Consider the following 14,757-nt stretch of genomic DNA (forward strand, 5'->3'; position numbering starts at 1 on the left):
TCAATGTGGAGACGTGTAGTGTTCCTAGGTACAGTACATCATGCTTCCTTTTGTGGCTCAATGGAATCCCATTGTCTAGTTTCTTTGTCCTTTCAATGGGTTTCAGAGTGCAATGGGTTCTAGGGATAAAGTGCTTATGAAACATGTTGACATTTTTATATATTAAACCCCGCTCAAAAATGCTCCTTTCCCATTTCAAAGATGACAATCCTTTCTGGGTGGCTTAACAGGAATGACAAAAGCATAGAACAAATGAAAAAACCCAGACAGCTAAAACTCAATTTTTAATGAACAAAAGAAGCCCTCTCTGTCCTCAACCTTGTCAGCATTAAAACTTGAGGAGTTCAGGAATGAAATAGTGTTGTACTGTTGAGCAACTTATTGCATTATAGGATGTGGAAAGACAGCTGGAACGCTCCTGATTATTTTATAGAAAGTCCTGTTCTCGGGCTTCTCTACTCACTGTCCTGTAGGAGGGGTTCTACCACTGCAGTGCCAGCGCCAACACTAGCGCCTGACCATCTTACCTCGTACGCTTCACTTACTTTCCCCATCCATACGTAGATTCCTTTTGATTGCAGAGTCATATTTTCATCTAAATGCTGATGGGTTAGGGGGATCGGTGCAAATTGGAAACCCGACCTTATTCCGTTTATTTCCCCCCCTCTTCTGTGTTTGTGGAGGATTGTGATTGCGAGTCTGTTGTTTGCTGTGAGAATTGCCGTTCGCACCCCTGGAGTTTGATGAATTTAAAGAAGGACGGAAATTGCACTGGCTGGCGTTAAAGTCAGGGGTATTAATTCAGATGTCAAAGTAAAATAGTGCTTTGACCTGCGTTTGTGGCATATTTGATGGTTAACCTGTCAGATGAAGCTGTCTGTCAGAGTGACATATTATGGTATGGGAGGTGTGACCCTGCCTGAGAGAAACAGAATGTACGGTTTTGTGACATAAAATGATTCCCACTTCTGTGTTCCCTTAGTGCTTCAACACTTAGCTTCCACTTTGAATTCAATTTGAATATCTTGATTTGAAAATAGTTGGTGTATACTGTAGGTAATTCTATTCTCAATTATTCATCAAAGGTAAAGAAAATTAAGGCAGGTTGAACAACTAGAAGAAAAAAACTACTCCTTTTGAAATAATCATGTATGTTTAGAAAAATATGGATGGTTTATTTGACCCTACTGCAACAAGCATTAGTATCCATCATCATAATGTCCAACTTCTCTTTTAAGTCAATGCACACAGTCTACATCCAAATATGAACAGTGGTATATTTTTTTTGATCAACAACACATTCATTCCTTTCTCATACTACAAACAGAGTTGAAAAGACACACACCAGGGGAGGCTGGTGGAGGTAGAAATCGTAGGACGGGCTCAATGTAATGCATGGAATAAGGAATGGTATCAAATGTTTGCATCCATGCATTACAATGAGCCCGTCCTCTGATTTCTACCTCCACCAGCCTCCCCTGACACACACACATTATAGTAGTAATGTATCCTGTCAAATACTTGGTTAAGTGGGTTTTCTAGGCTGAACTCACAAAACTGTGATGATTTATAATTCGTTCAGAGTCTACTGAAAACAGACAGTCTAATACAAAAGCCAACCAGTACAGACTTTTCCATATACTGCCTCTAGAAATAGCTTATTTACAATCATCTACTGGAAGCAAAGAAACCTGCCATTGCTTTAATAACAAACTGATACGAGCTACTGTAGCCATCACCGACCAAACTTATGAACGAAAGAACAGAACAGAAACAAAACTCTTAATTGATTGTGCTTTTTAACCCACGAAACCACTTCGTTTTTTAGAAAAATGAAACATTTGTCAGAGGCACCGATAGAAGTGCTAGTACTGTAACATCAGTTTCAATGTATTTCAAGGTTCTCTATAGCTATGAGTAGGACTGGAATTACAAACGGTAGTTTATATTTATATATTTATAAAGTTATTATTACAGGTTCATCCCGGTTCATCAGCCGTGGTCGAGTTGTGTTTCACAACAGAAGTCATGGAGACTTCGGCCCTTGTGTTTAACCATGCAAAGCCCTTAAGAATTACCTTCATAAAAGTCCACAGAATAGTTGGTGTTGGGACAGGGAGACTGCTAAAGTCTCCATATTCAGATGTGATCCATGTCCTCCCATAAGAGTGCCCTGTGAGCTGGAGCCCATTGGTTGAAGGATAGATAGGTTGATAGAATAGAGGAGAGCTGGTGCTGAGGGTCACTGGAATAACAGTAGATTAATAGACAACACCCATCTTATTGTACCATAGTCCATCCACCTGTATATGGGTTCACATGGGTTCAGTCTTTGCTGGGCTTGTGTCTACTTATGAACTTAAGCACGTATCGCTCCAGTCTCTCACGGTACGGATCGTTCTTTGTTCTTTGTTGAAGTCTGACAAGGCCAAGAAATGTGATTATACTAACTGATTGACTTTGCAGGAAACTGAGCTACGGAGTGTGAAATTACATCACACACAAAAGTATCCTACCTTCATACAAGGCCAGTGTCCCCTTACCCCTACCCCTCTCCCACACTCACACTTCCGCGCGTGCTAACGATTAGTGGTTAACGTGCTAGCGTTAAACAGTCACTTCAGTCTTGCTTCCGGTCCGGTAGTGCTGCTGCTGCTGCTGCTGCTGCTGCTGCTGCTGCTGCTGCTGCTGCTGCTGCTGTTGTTGCTGCTGCTGGTGATGCTGGGGGATGTAGTGCAGCTGCTCCACAGTGTGGGTTCGTCTGGAGGCAAACTGCTGCCTCTTAGAAGCCGTGTGGTTCATGGCTAGCGTGTTGGAGTGGCCTGGGGTCGTCGCCGCGGCGTTGTTGGAGGCACTGGGATGGGAGTGCATTTTGGTCATCTTGTAGCGGTCCATGAGAGGTGTGATGGGCATGTACACGTCTGTGTGCGAGGTGGCGCGCGACATCGACTTGTCATTGCCGCGGAAACCCCCGGACACACTGCCGACTATGCCACGTTTCAGCGACATCAGCTTGTCCGGCGAGAGCAAAGGTTCCTGGGACAGGAGGCGGTCCTGGGAGTAGAGGCGATCTTGTGAATAGAGGCGGTCTTGTGAAAAGTGGCGGTCTTTCGAGTAGAGGTGATCTTGCGACAACAGTCGATCCTTGGAATACAGTCGGTCTTTGGAGAAGAGACGTTCTTGGGACAAGAGCCGGTCTTGTGCCATCAGCCGCTCCTGCGATCGCAGGCGCTCGGCGGACAGGAGCTGCTCGTCAGAGAGGATCCGACCTCCGTACGGGGAGATCCCGTGGGAGGACGTGCTGTAGTCTTGCTCCGGGGCCTTCTGTGGTGACAGGACCCGGTCCTGGGACATTGCCCTCTGAACACGGCGGGGCCTCTGCCTCTGTGGGGCTTGCTGCTGCTGGGGAGGCTGCTGCTGCAGAGGGGGCTGGGACACCTGGGCCTGCAGGGGCTGGCTCTGGAGCTGCTGCTGGAGCTGCTGCTGCTGCTGCTGTTGAATGAATTAATGAATAATCAATGAATTCATATATTTTTTACTAATTCCCAGAGGGGCAATGAAAGGATCCTTGTGTCCTCTATGGGCCAGGAAAAACTGTAATCCATGGTTCTGAGCCAAGGATTACATGGTTTCTCCTGGCCCATAGCCTACCTTCAAGGTAAGGAACCATCTGACTATAAGTTGTAAAATAATGAACTATCCCTTTACGATTGCCACCAGCAGCAGTACAGACACACAAACAGAGCATCAGAACAGATGCAAGTTCTTGATTTCAAACGCCAGTGCATTTCAAATCATATAGAATATTGAAAGACTGATAAGTACCCACCTGTTCCTGGTTCATTTTGATGACATGTAAGGGGAGTGTGCTTCGGGCGGCAAGGTCAGGCAGGTGACGCTTACGGGAGTAGTACTCATCTACTTCTCTATCCGCTGTAGAGAAGAAGAGAAAAGGGGGAGGAAGAGGAGATGGGCAAGAAAAGAGAAAAAGAAAGCAAGAAATGGAGCGAGAAGGGAGAGAGAGAATAGGTTGGGGAGTAGGAGAGAGAAGGTTAAGTGTGTAAGACAACATTACGTGCGGTGTAATATCTGAATCCATCTGTATGCGAACCTCTTTGTCTGCAGCGGAGAATAGAAAAAAGAGGGAGAGGCAGAAGAGGTGGGGTCAGACAATATAACATGCAGCAACAACCTTGTCTGGATCTGTAATTCTACCGGCATGGCTGGCTGTTGGGATGAACTTTCCAAAGGTCGTGTAAAAGTCTGTAAACAAACATTGTCATACTGCATGCATGCACCACCCAGACAGTGTACACACAAATGTTAATTGAGTCATTGTTCCGCTGCGTCACGTGTGAATTTTAAAGTACCAATAAGTCCTTGAGACAGGAACTCATACTCAAGCTTATGTGATACAACAGCAGGTCAAGACCAGGGGAGGCTGGTGGAGATAAAAATCGAAGGATGGGTTCATTGTAATGCATGGACTGGAATTCTATTCCATGAATTACAATGAGCCCATCCTCAGATTTCTACCTCCAGCAGCAGCCTCCCCTGGTCAAGACATGTGAATGTAGTTTTACATGAACTTCGAGCTCTGTCAAGGAGTGTGATATCACACACAATATCCTACCCTTGTATCTCACACAAAGACACTCACACACCCACCCCACACACCAACCCACACACACACACACACACACACACACACACACCCACACACACACACACACCCACCCACCCACACCCACACACACACACCCACCCACCCACCCACCCACACACCCACACACACACACACACACACACACACACACACACACACACACACACACACACACACCTCCTGTTAAAAAGATGACTGACTAGAGCTGTGGCTAAATTATTAAAAAGAGAACATCTTTAAAGGTTCATCCCCACAAAGATGATGTGACACCATTTGCCTAGCCTGATGTCCTTGGGGTCTCAACTGTTAACTGCTAAAGTAATGTTGAGGTGAACGCTAATATCATTCTGCTACTAATGAATTATTGAGATTCTTCAGAACTCAAAGAACACTCAGTAGAATATCCTGTCGATGTCAATTATGGATACAAATCCGCAGAAACATCAGCTATGATCAGTCATTTCTCAGAAACGCTGGTCATGAAATGATTATGATGCTGAAGGGGGATTGGCTTGACCTTTATGAAATGAAATGATAAACAAACACAAAAAATACATTTATGAGAATGAATCAAATAGAAAATAAAAGCAAGAAGTCATTAATTTCTAGAGGAGTTATTTATAGATAAGAAAATGGACTACAGTATAGTACAAACTCTAAATCCTTATAGTGAATCAGGCAAGTTCAGCTCAAAACTGAAAAGGAATGAATGAATAACTTATGACTGTGTGCTCTGCGCAGAGTATATACTTTGCTTTCAATTAAACGTCCATTAACATTCATAAGAAGAGGCAGAGCTTTACTTTCATTATTCCAACAAAGAAAATGCTGTTCTATCTCCCCTCCAGCACAATCCAACATGATCAATCACCATGAGACACTAGCAGAGTAACAAAAGGAACCGGCAGAGCCTTTTGGCTATTTGCTACAACAAATGATTTGCTTTGGAAGCAGAAAACGGCTGCTAGGATGGGTTGACATCGCCTGAGGACAGTTTCTACGTTTTTCTTTTTTTATGCTGTGGGTTTGACTGGACTGTGGGACTCAGTGCTATTGGACGACATCTGATTATATGATTCGGCACAAGAGTGCTTCAAGAGCGAGGAGAATCATGTTTTTGTTTTATGCCCAGAATATTAAAGCAAGCTAGATATGAACTTCAGGAGTCCTCATTTCCTCTCTGTGTCAGGGGAAGCGGGTGGAGGCAGAAATAGGAGGATCGGATCGTAATGCATGGATGGGTGGGAATGGTATCAAACACGTGTGTTTGGACCTGTACCATTACTCATTCCATTATATGCATTACAATGAACCTGTCCTCCGATTTCTACCTCCACCAGCCTACGTGAGTCAGCAGTAACGTATTGAGGTGTACGTTACGATTCCCTGCCGTTGGTCCCGAGCCAGCAACCAAATAGAACAGCCATGATGCAATTACACAAGCCTTAAGGAGTATTTGCGTTCCACTTAGAGAATATCATGAGATGAGACCTCATTACGTAGCAGAAATCCACCCTACTACACTAAATCAATACAGACCGTAGCTCGGGCGCGAGGAATGTCTTAATGCAGTTATACGCTCCCAGCGTAGATAGTGGCATGCCTTGCCTGCTCCCTCTCTTAAGAGGAGTCTTTAATATGGGACGGGAGGAGGGAGGTGTGGAAGCATGGAATACCAATGACTCATGGTTTCTGATTTTATAGAGGCTTAAGAGGAGTCTTTAAAAGGGGGGCAAGGGGTAGAAGCATGAAATACCAATGACTCATGGTTTCTAATTTTATCCAAGACTGTGAGGCAGTTTTATGTGAGGACTCTTATTTTGGAGAGTTGATGAGGAGAGAGGGAGTTGAAGGAGTGGGTTCTAGCGGAAAAGTTGGACCGGTAAGGCTAATGTTGGACCTACCGAGAGGTGTCTGGAATAAAAGTGATCTCCACCGAGAGAGAAGCCTTGTGGTTATTAAAGTATAATAGGACGTCAGTGCTGGTCCAGCATGCTAAAAAGTGTTCAGGTATCAATCATATCACGACATAATTATAAAGGAATATTCCTCATCGTCCTTCTTGTATGCCAAGTCGAGGCAGCAGCACTAATGAATGCAGTTTGTTTAACATGCAGGTCATTGGGAGAGGCAGGAAGCCTACTCAGCGTTATTTTAGGTTGGTTTTTTTTAGCAGTGAACTTAAGAGACACCTACTGAGTTTTTTCAGGGAGGAGTATCTGTTGAGGTCGGCTTTGACCGCCGCCTCGTAGGACGGTGGCAGGTGAGACAGACTCTGGAAGGAGCGAGAGAAGGACAGGTCGTACGGCTCCGTCTGCGAGGTCAGGATACCGCTCGTCCGAGTGTTCTCTAGGGAGACACACAAAAACAAGCACAATGGGCAGATTCCCTACGAAAAAAAAAGTCCCACATCAGACCATAGGCAACGATCACAGAGCACGTCTGCTGAGGAAGGGGAGGGAAGGGTGAGGAGTAGATAGGTGGGGGGGTGGGTGAGATAGGGTGGTCATCCCGCGCTCTGTGAGCGTTTGGTAGAGGCTTGACAGGTGAGAAAGGGCTGTAATAACGGGAGGTAATAGCGGTCCAGAAAAAGCCAACAACACTACACAGGACAACAGATGTGTACTTCAGAGTGACCCTGACTGTGACAGTGTCTGCTCTGATCTGAGGGGCAGTGGGGAACCAGGCACTGCCCTGGTCGTGACTCGTACCATGTGACCATGCCAGAGAGTCTGTCTCTCTCTGTGTCTGTGTCTGTGTCTGTCTGTCTGTCTGTCTCTCTCTCTCTCCCCCCCTCCCATTCTTTCTTTCTTTATCCATCTGTACTTTTTAATTGTATCCCTCTCGACCTCGCTCTATCCCCCGCCATCTCTCTATTTCTCTCTCTCTTTCTCTCTCTCCCTCCCCCCCCCCCCCCCCCCTAATCTCCCTCGCTCCCTCTCTCCCCTGTGGGCTGTGATCCTGTCATGCAGTGCGGAGCAGCGGGCATGGGTGCGGCTCCAGCCCTGGCTCCAACGGACAGATAAAAATAGGGCTGTGTGACTGCTGCAGGAGAGAGGGAGCAGAGAGAAAGAGAGGGGAGGAAAGAGGGATGAAAAAGAAGGAGGAGAAGTAAGAAAGGAGAGGAGAGAGAAAAGTGAGAGAAGTGAGGGGAGGGAAACAACTCGGGAGAGGAGGGGGGGGGGGGGGGGGGGGGTAGGTGGAGTGCCAGATGACAGCAGGGGTCCGGGGAGCTGGAAGGGGGTGAGTGTTGGGAGGACAGGGAGTTATGTGTGAGAGAACTGTCTGCCATACTCCTTCCACATGGGGAAAATGGGCTCCTACTGTGTCATGCTGTTAGCTACCTTGGAACTAAATACATTTCACTGCTATATCACAAACCACAGTACGAACACATCACTCACTAGATGGAAAAGGAGAAAAGTACAACGGCTGTGTGTGTGTGTGTGTGTGTGTGTGTGTGTGTGTGTGTGTGTGTGTGTGTGTGTGTGTGTGTGTGTGTGTGTGTGTGTGTGTGTGTGTGTGTGTGTGTTGTATGGTGTATGGAGTCCATGAGTGAGAGCAATGAGTGCCATGAGTGAGTGGGTGCGCGCGTGCGTGACTTACCACGTCTCAATGATCGGTGAGCTACCAAACCCAAATAAAAAACAAACATTTCAGAAACATGTTGATGGGGTGAAACAGCATTCAGACAAACCCCACCCATACCTCGAAATGTAAGATTCAATATAATCAGCACAGCAAATACCTGTAAAAAGGACTCACATCAAATGAGCCTTCATGTACTAATGCAACTAATGTAAGCCAGGATCACATCATCCCTTTCATTTTATAGAAAAATAGTGGTAGTTCCATTCAGAGCACACCAGCGGTCGCAGTCCTAAGCCTTATCTAGAAAATGCACGGCAAACTGTAATTCCAAGGCTTTTATGTCTCCTTTGATCAAAGCTTGTGTGTTAGATGTGCTGTTGAAAAGGATTTCTCCTGTTTTCCATAGATTTCACAGGGATTTCTCCATGGATGCAGTTTGCTTATCTGTATGCCAGTGGAGGCTGGTGGAGGAAGAAATCGGAGGACAGGGCTCATTAGAATGCATGGAATCAAAGATACCATGCCTTATTCCATTCCATGCATTCCAATGTCAACCATCAAAGATACCATGCCTCATTCCATTCCATGCATTCCAATGAGCCCATAGGCCTATGTATGTGAAATGCTGTAGGCCTATGTGTGTGAAATGGAACATTGAATCTGTACACACAATAAGTTAAGACTACAAACCCCAGACCATTGGAGGGTGAAAGCTACTACAGCATGTGTGGAGCCTGAACAGAATAGAAATCAGTCGGCGGGGAGAGGAGTGACCAGAGAGGTTAAAGCTAAACAAACACGAAAGCCATTGGATTTTCTCCTTTTCTTTCATTTCATCTTTCTCTTCTCTTTATCCTCTCATCACTCTTTGACCTTGTGTAAGCTACACGCTCGGCCCCCCTCCCTGGCCCCCTAGCCCAAGCTGTTTGAAGAATGAATCGAAAAATTGGCACGAGAAATACCTAAATGACATTTGTAATAAAACTAGGGGTGATTTTCTCAAATTGAGCATGAGGTTATAGCAATAACACTCGATTTGGGGATGAGACGGACTTGATCATCTTAACGTGCACATGTTCAATAGGACCAGGGGACAGCATGACCTTAACAGAACATTAACTTGATCCTCAGCCAATTGTTTCTGAGATGGACAGTGAGTCTGCGCTCAGATGCATTCATTCGCTCAAAGAAAAATGTTCATGGCCATGAGATGTGACACATGATTCTATCTTTAAAGGAACCCTCCTTTTCAGCAAGAGAATGGATTGGCAGTCGGACATTTAAAGAGGGTTTGTGTCGAGGAGTATTTCACACATTCATGTCAACCACTATTTCAAAGTTATCGTCTCAATTGCGGCTGCGTTTCCGGTGGCCTGTATTCCTATGAATACAGTGGTAGTGTCGTGATGCTAATTTGTTAGCTTTCCTTACCATTCTTAGGTGTGCGTGTTGGGCTACCTAGACCCATGTGGTTGTAGTTGTGTTGATGGGTACCTGCAATGAAAAAAAAAGTAATGCAAGATTCATTCAATGCTCATGAGAAAGCATTGGGTATCTGAGCATTAGCAATGGATAGGGAGGTGATTAGTACAAGCTGTGAGTTACGCTGTAATGGGCATCATTAAAGGGATAGTTCACCCAAATAAAGTTTTGTCAGATGTTTTTATACCTCAAAAACTGTCTTCAACCAAACCTCATTGTCAACAGCATTTTCTAAACGGTAGGTTGGAAATATGAATTTGGAGGCAGTTCTCAAGCCTCTAAGACAATTTTTTGAGGTACTGTTTTAAAAACATCAGGACAACTTGTATTTGAGGTTGAAGTATTCCTTTAACTTCCATTAGACAAGGACATGGATATCATGGCAAAGAAAGGTAGAGAAAAGGGAATGCATGACAAATCGGATTGTAAAGAGATGGAGACTTATTAGTTCCATCATAGCCAAGCCATTAGTCTGGGAAAGTGAGAAAGTAAAACATTAAAAAGAAAAAAGCCGGCATACACACAGGCCATCTATAATTCACTCGGACATGGGACATGACGCGCTCCCTAAGTCTTTGAAAACTGCATTATTGAAAAGACAAGACCCCATTTAAAGAAAAAGCAATCATGATGATACAGTACACCAACCACGTCAGGGGAGGCTGGTGGAGGCACAAATCGAAGGACAGGCTCCACTGAACCACATAATATTCTCACTAAAAGAGCCCACTGAAATGTGACCATTATTTAGAGATATGATGACTCCCAATTGAGAAAGCCGATTCCTTTGTCGTTGATCACTGATGCTCTTTCTTTCAGTCTTTGGGTTGATCTAGTCTGTATGGTTGACTATGTGTGGTCCAAGCCAGGTCTTCTGACTATGCATGGTCCAATCCAGGTTTTCTATGTGTGGTCCACACCAGGTGTTCTATGTGTGCTCCAAACCAGGTGTTCTATGTGTGGTCCAAACCAGGTGTTCTATGTGTGGTCCAAGCCAGGTCTTCTATGTGTGATCCAAGCCAGGTCTTCTGAGTATGTGTGGTCCAATCCAGGTCTTCTATGTGTGGTCCAAGCCAGGTGTTCTATTTGTGGTCCAATCCAGGTCTTCTATGTGTGGTCCAAGCCAGGTCTTCTGAGTATGTGTGGTCCAAGCCAGGTGTTCTATGTGTGGTCCAATCCAGGTCTTCTATGTGTGGTCCAAGCCAGGTCTTCTGAGTATGTGTGGTACAAATCGGAGGACAGGCTCATTGTAATGCATGGAGCGTTGTAATTACAATGAGCCTGTTCTCCGATTTCTACCTCCAACCGGCCTACACTGGTGCAAACCTCAGTGTTCATTTACAGGATCTAAACACCTGATTCATCTAATTCCCCACTGCTCATCCAGACCTGGTAGATAGTTTTGGGATGACAGACAGGGAGAGGGCACTGCTTGGCTGGGCACTGTAGTTTGGCAGCACTTTAGTTGAAAGATGGTCCCTTTAAAGAGCCCATTGTTGTGAGAGAGGTGATGAATGACAGCCATTCCCAGTGTGTGTGTGTGTGTGTGTGTGTGTGTGTGTGTGTGTGTGTGTGTGTGTGTGTGCGCGCGCACGCGCGTGTGTCTGTGTGTGCGTGTGTGTCCGTCCGCGCGCGTGTGTGTGTGTGTGTGTGTGTGTGTGTGCGTATGTGTATGTGTGTGTGTGTGTGTGTGTGTGCGTGCGTGTGTGTGCGTGCATGCACTTGCGTGCGTTTCTGCGGGCATGTGTGTGTGCGTGTGTGTGTGTGTGTCTGTGTGTGTGTGTGTGTGTGTGTGTCTGTGTGTGAGAGAGGCTGGTGAGCAGCCAGCGATAGATGGAGGACCCACCATAGAATGTTCCGCCGTCGAGACGCGTTCATTTTCTGTCTGCTGTTGGGCCTGTTTAAAAATGCATTAGAACCGGCTGGTGAAGCCCCCATTTACATATGTCACAGAGCTGAGAGCGGAGAGAGGAACCCTGCACTTGCATGATGCTTTTCTATATTTGCAGGAGTTATATAGAAAGATGTGATGTGTTTTCAGTGTGTCTGTGCTGGGGTGTGGGGGTGTGGGGGCGGGGGGGCGCGGGGGGGGGGGGGGGGGGTTCATATCTGAAAGGAGAACTTGGCAGTTGCAGTCAGAGCTGGTTGCTGGAGAGAAAATGTTCAGTATTGCAGTCACAGATGTGTGGGGCTGGGCATGCTGAATATATTAATGTACATGTTCTTGGAAATCAAGAAGGCTCTCTGACACGCACACACACACGCACACGCACACGCACACACACACACACACACACACACACTGTTCTGTCAAAGTGTAGTGCACCACGCCCCACCAGTGTACGGTAATCCATGGGACAGTGAGAAGTAAGCTGAAGCAGCTCAGAACTCTAGTTCATTAAAAGTACCACAGGGGGTTGGTCATCAGAGTCAGGAGAGAATACCGTTGAGAATACCCATTGGCTAACACAACTTAAATTATTATTATAAAAACTATCTCACAAACAGAACTTTCCAACTCGGCCTTGCAGAGAGAGAGAGAGAGAGAGAGAGAGAGAGAGAGAGAGAGAGAGAGAGATTCCTTTTTTAGTTCTTTACTCACCAATAATTAGGCCAATTAACAAATAGTGTTATGTACTGTACCTATGAAAAGATTAAGTGTCTTAACTATTTTATCCGCAAATAATCTCTAGTCTGTCCTCAACATTGCACAGCGCATTGTTACACAGAGAGAGAGAGAGAGAGAGAGAGAGAGGGAGGGGAGGAGGGGCGGAGAAGCAGAGAGCCATTGCTCTGTATTGGGTCCTAATTAAGAGACAGAACAAACACCCCAGTTCAATGATCCTGCTGTAATCTGGGGACCAATTAACTGTCTTTTAGAGAGAGAGAGAGCACCCCACTATCCACCACCCACCACCACCACCCCTGGAGCCCAGAGGCTGGTTATCAGCCCCTAACACCCCAGCCTTCTCTCATCCTCCTCAGGCTGACTCTGCACACTGGGCCCCTCTCACCCTGAAGGAGCTCCAGATATCTTTATCCATGACAAGAGGAGAATGGGGAGGGAGGGAGGGAGAGAGGGAGGGAGGGAAGGAGGGAAAGAATGGAGGTAGGGAGAAAGGGAGAGAGGGAGTAGAGAGAAGGAGAGAGAGGGAGGGAGGGAGGGATGGAACTGGCTGGATGGACCAACTGCCTGACTATTGGCTTCTCTGATATAGGAGAGTGTAGATAAGTACTGTTTTCTGAGGCGGTATAATTACACTGTGGGGTGATTATTTCTGATTGGCAGTAACCCCAGATCGGTGGGTTAAGCAGGGTCCCAATCTAAATTGCTAAATTGCTGTTTTTTCTTTCGGCATCTTGATGATGCAGCTGTTAGCTATCGTTAGCTGGTGTCAGTCAGGCTGAGTCATCAGAACATGGTTCCATACTGTAGGAGACCATCTCCCACCCTGTGTACACAGATTGCTTGTATCACATAAACGGTCTTATTTTCACACCTGATACTTCCTCGAACACACCACTTCTGTGAGCCTGCTTAGTAACATCCAGATGGACCACAGGTGACTCATGGTTCTGACATTTGCTTGCCATATATCATCATATTATATCATTTAATCACACTTAAAACATCACACACACACGCACATACACAAATGCACGCACACACACACACACACACACACTAAGTACACATGCACAATCAAACCCAAAACTTTCACCTTGAACAGAAGTGAAATCAAGCACAGAATTGCGTTTAGGGTTGTTACTGTAAACACTTCAAGTTTATCTCAATAGTCTAATTCCTCGTCCTCGCCTCCTCTCCTCTCCATCACGCTTTTCATCATGTTTATTTGTATTTCTGACATAGAAAAACACAGTATAGGCGAGAGAGCAAAATGGTGGAACCCCCGGGGCATCTACTTTTGCCTGTCTAAATTCCACCTCAGCACAGATGAAGAGAAGGAGAGGAGAAGTGTTCAACACTTCAGACGATTGAAAAGCCCCTCACATAGATAATCAGGATCTCTCTGCACCACTCTGCCAAAACAAGATGAGTCATTTGAATATTTAGTTTTCTGGGGGAGCTTTAGAGTCCTTCTGACATTCCAAGATCTATAATGTATTTTTTTTCCGTGAGAGGAGAGGAGAGGGAGTGGGAGAGGGAGAGGAGAGGAGAGGAGAGGAGAGGAGAGAAGCCTGGCAATCAGTAATCCCTTGAAAAGCAAGAGCAGCAAACAAGCAAGGTCATCAGTGAGCATTTTCCTGAGCAGCTGTACAGCCCCCAGTGCTGGCTTTCCTAACGTCACCCCCAGGCTCTTCTTCTATGCACATTTTGAAACTCATCAGGCTCTGTTTTCTACCCGCGCAAAAAAAAGGACGTCCAAACCCTGCGATGTGTGTCAGCGGTAACAGGTGAAATGACCAGAGCTCTGTCTCGCCTGTGCTCAGATGAGTGGAGTAGCGTAGTGTGTTTATGACAATTCAGCAATTTAAAAAAAAATATAGATATATATTCCAGCCTTGAAAGTAGCAATCATATTTCAGACACCCCCTAGCGCCCCTGCCGGCGCCCCTGCTGGCGCCCCAGCCAGTGCCCACATTGAGACTACGCTAAGACCCAGAGAGTGTTGAAGAGAATAGAGAGGGGACCAGAGTGCTGTATAAGTCAAGCGGCTCGGCCTACGTAGGCGTCCTCTGTACACTCAGGAGACATGGCCGTCTGAAGGTCACAGAGCAAAAACTAATGAAAACCCTGAAGGGTTTTGGGCTGCTGCCTGCCACAGAGAAAAGACAAAGAAGAGAAGAGAAGAGAGAGAGAGAGAGAGAGAGAGAGAGCAGATGAATAAGAAAGGGAGCGGTGAGGGAGAAAGAGAATGTGAAGGAGAGGGTAGAGAGGGCAAAGAGAATAGAGAGGAGAAGAGAGGAGGAGGAGAGCAAAGAGAAGATAAAAGAGAAGAGGGAGAGCAGTAGGGGCCAATCACAGGACAGCGCGGGTCAACCGCAGAGTGCCCTTC

General features: G+C 46.0%; 1 protein-coding gene across 14 annotated transcripts in view; it reads right to left on the reverse strand.

The window, feature by feature from the left end:
* Positions 1-2,607: 2,607 nt before the first annotated feature.
* Positions 2,608-14,757, reverse strand: part of LOC310817431 (shisa family member 6) — a gene marked incomplete at both ends in the record, with an annotated part of 45,122 nt that continues 32,972 nt past the window's right edge. For 2 of the 14 annotated variants that reach the window (XM_083688030.1, XM_083688026.1), the window contains 5 exons: positions 2,608-3,486; positions 3,830-3,933; positions 6,863-7,015; positions 8,273-8,293; positions 9,689-9,751. In XM_083688030.1, the coding sequence (XP_083544156.1) occupies positions 2,608-3,486; positions 3,830-3,933; positions 6,863-7,015; positions 8,273-8,293; positions 9,689-9,751 (1,220 nt within the window). Of the gene's footprint in view, positions 3,493-3,829; positions 3,934-6,856; positions 7,016-8,272; positions 8,294-9,688; positions 9,752-14,757 lie in introns of all 14 variants that reach the window. The other 12 variants (XM_083688024.1, XM_083688023.1, XM_083688021.1 and 9 more) reach the window with 11 other exon arrangements.

The sequence above is a fragment of the Argentina silus genome (genome assembly GCF_951799395.1).
Source record: "Argentina silus genome assembly, chromosome: 16".
Lineage (NCBI taxonomy): Eukaryota > Metazoa > Chordata > Actinopteri > Argentiniformes > Argentinidae > Argentina > Argentina silus.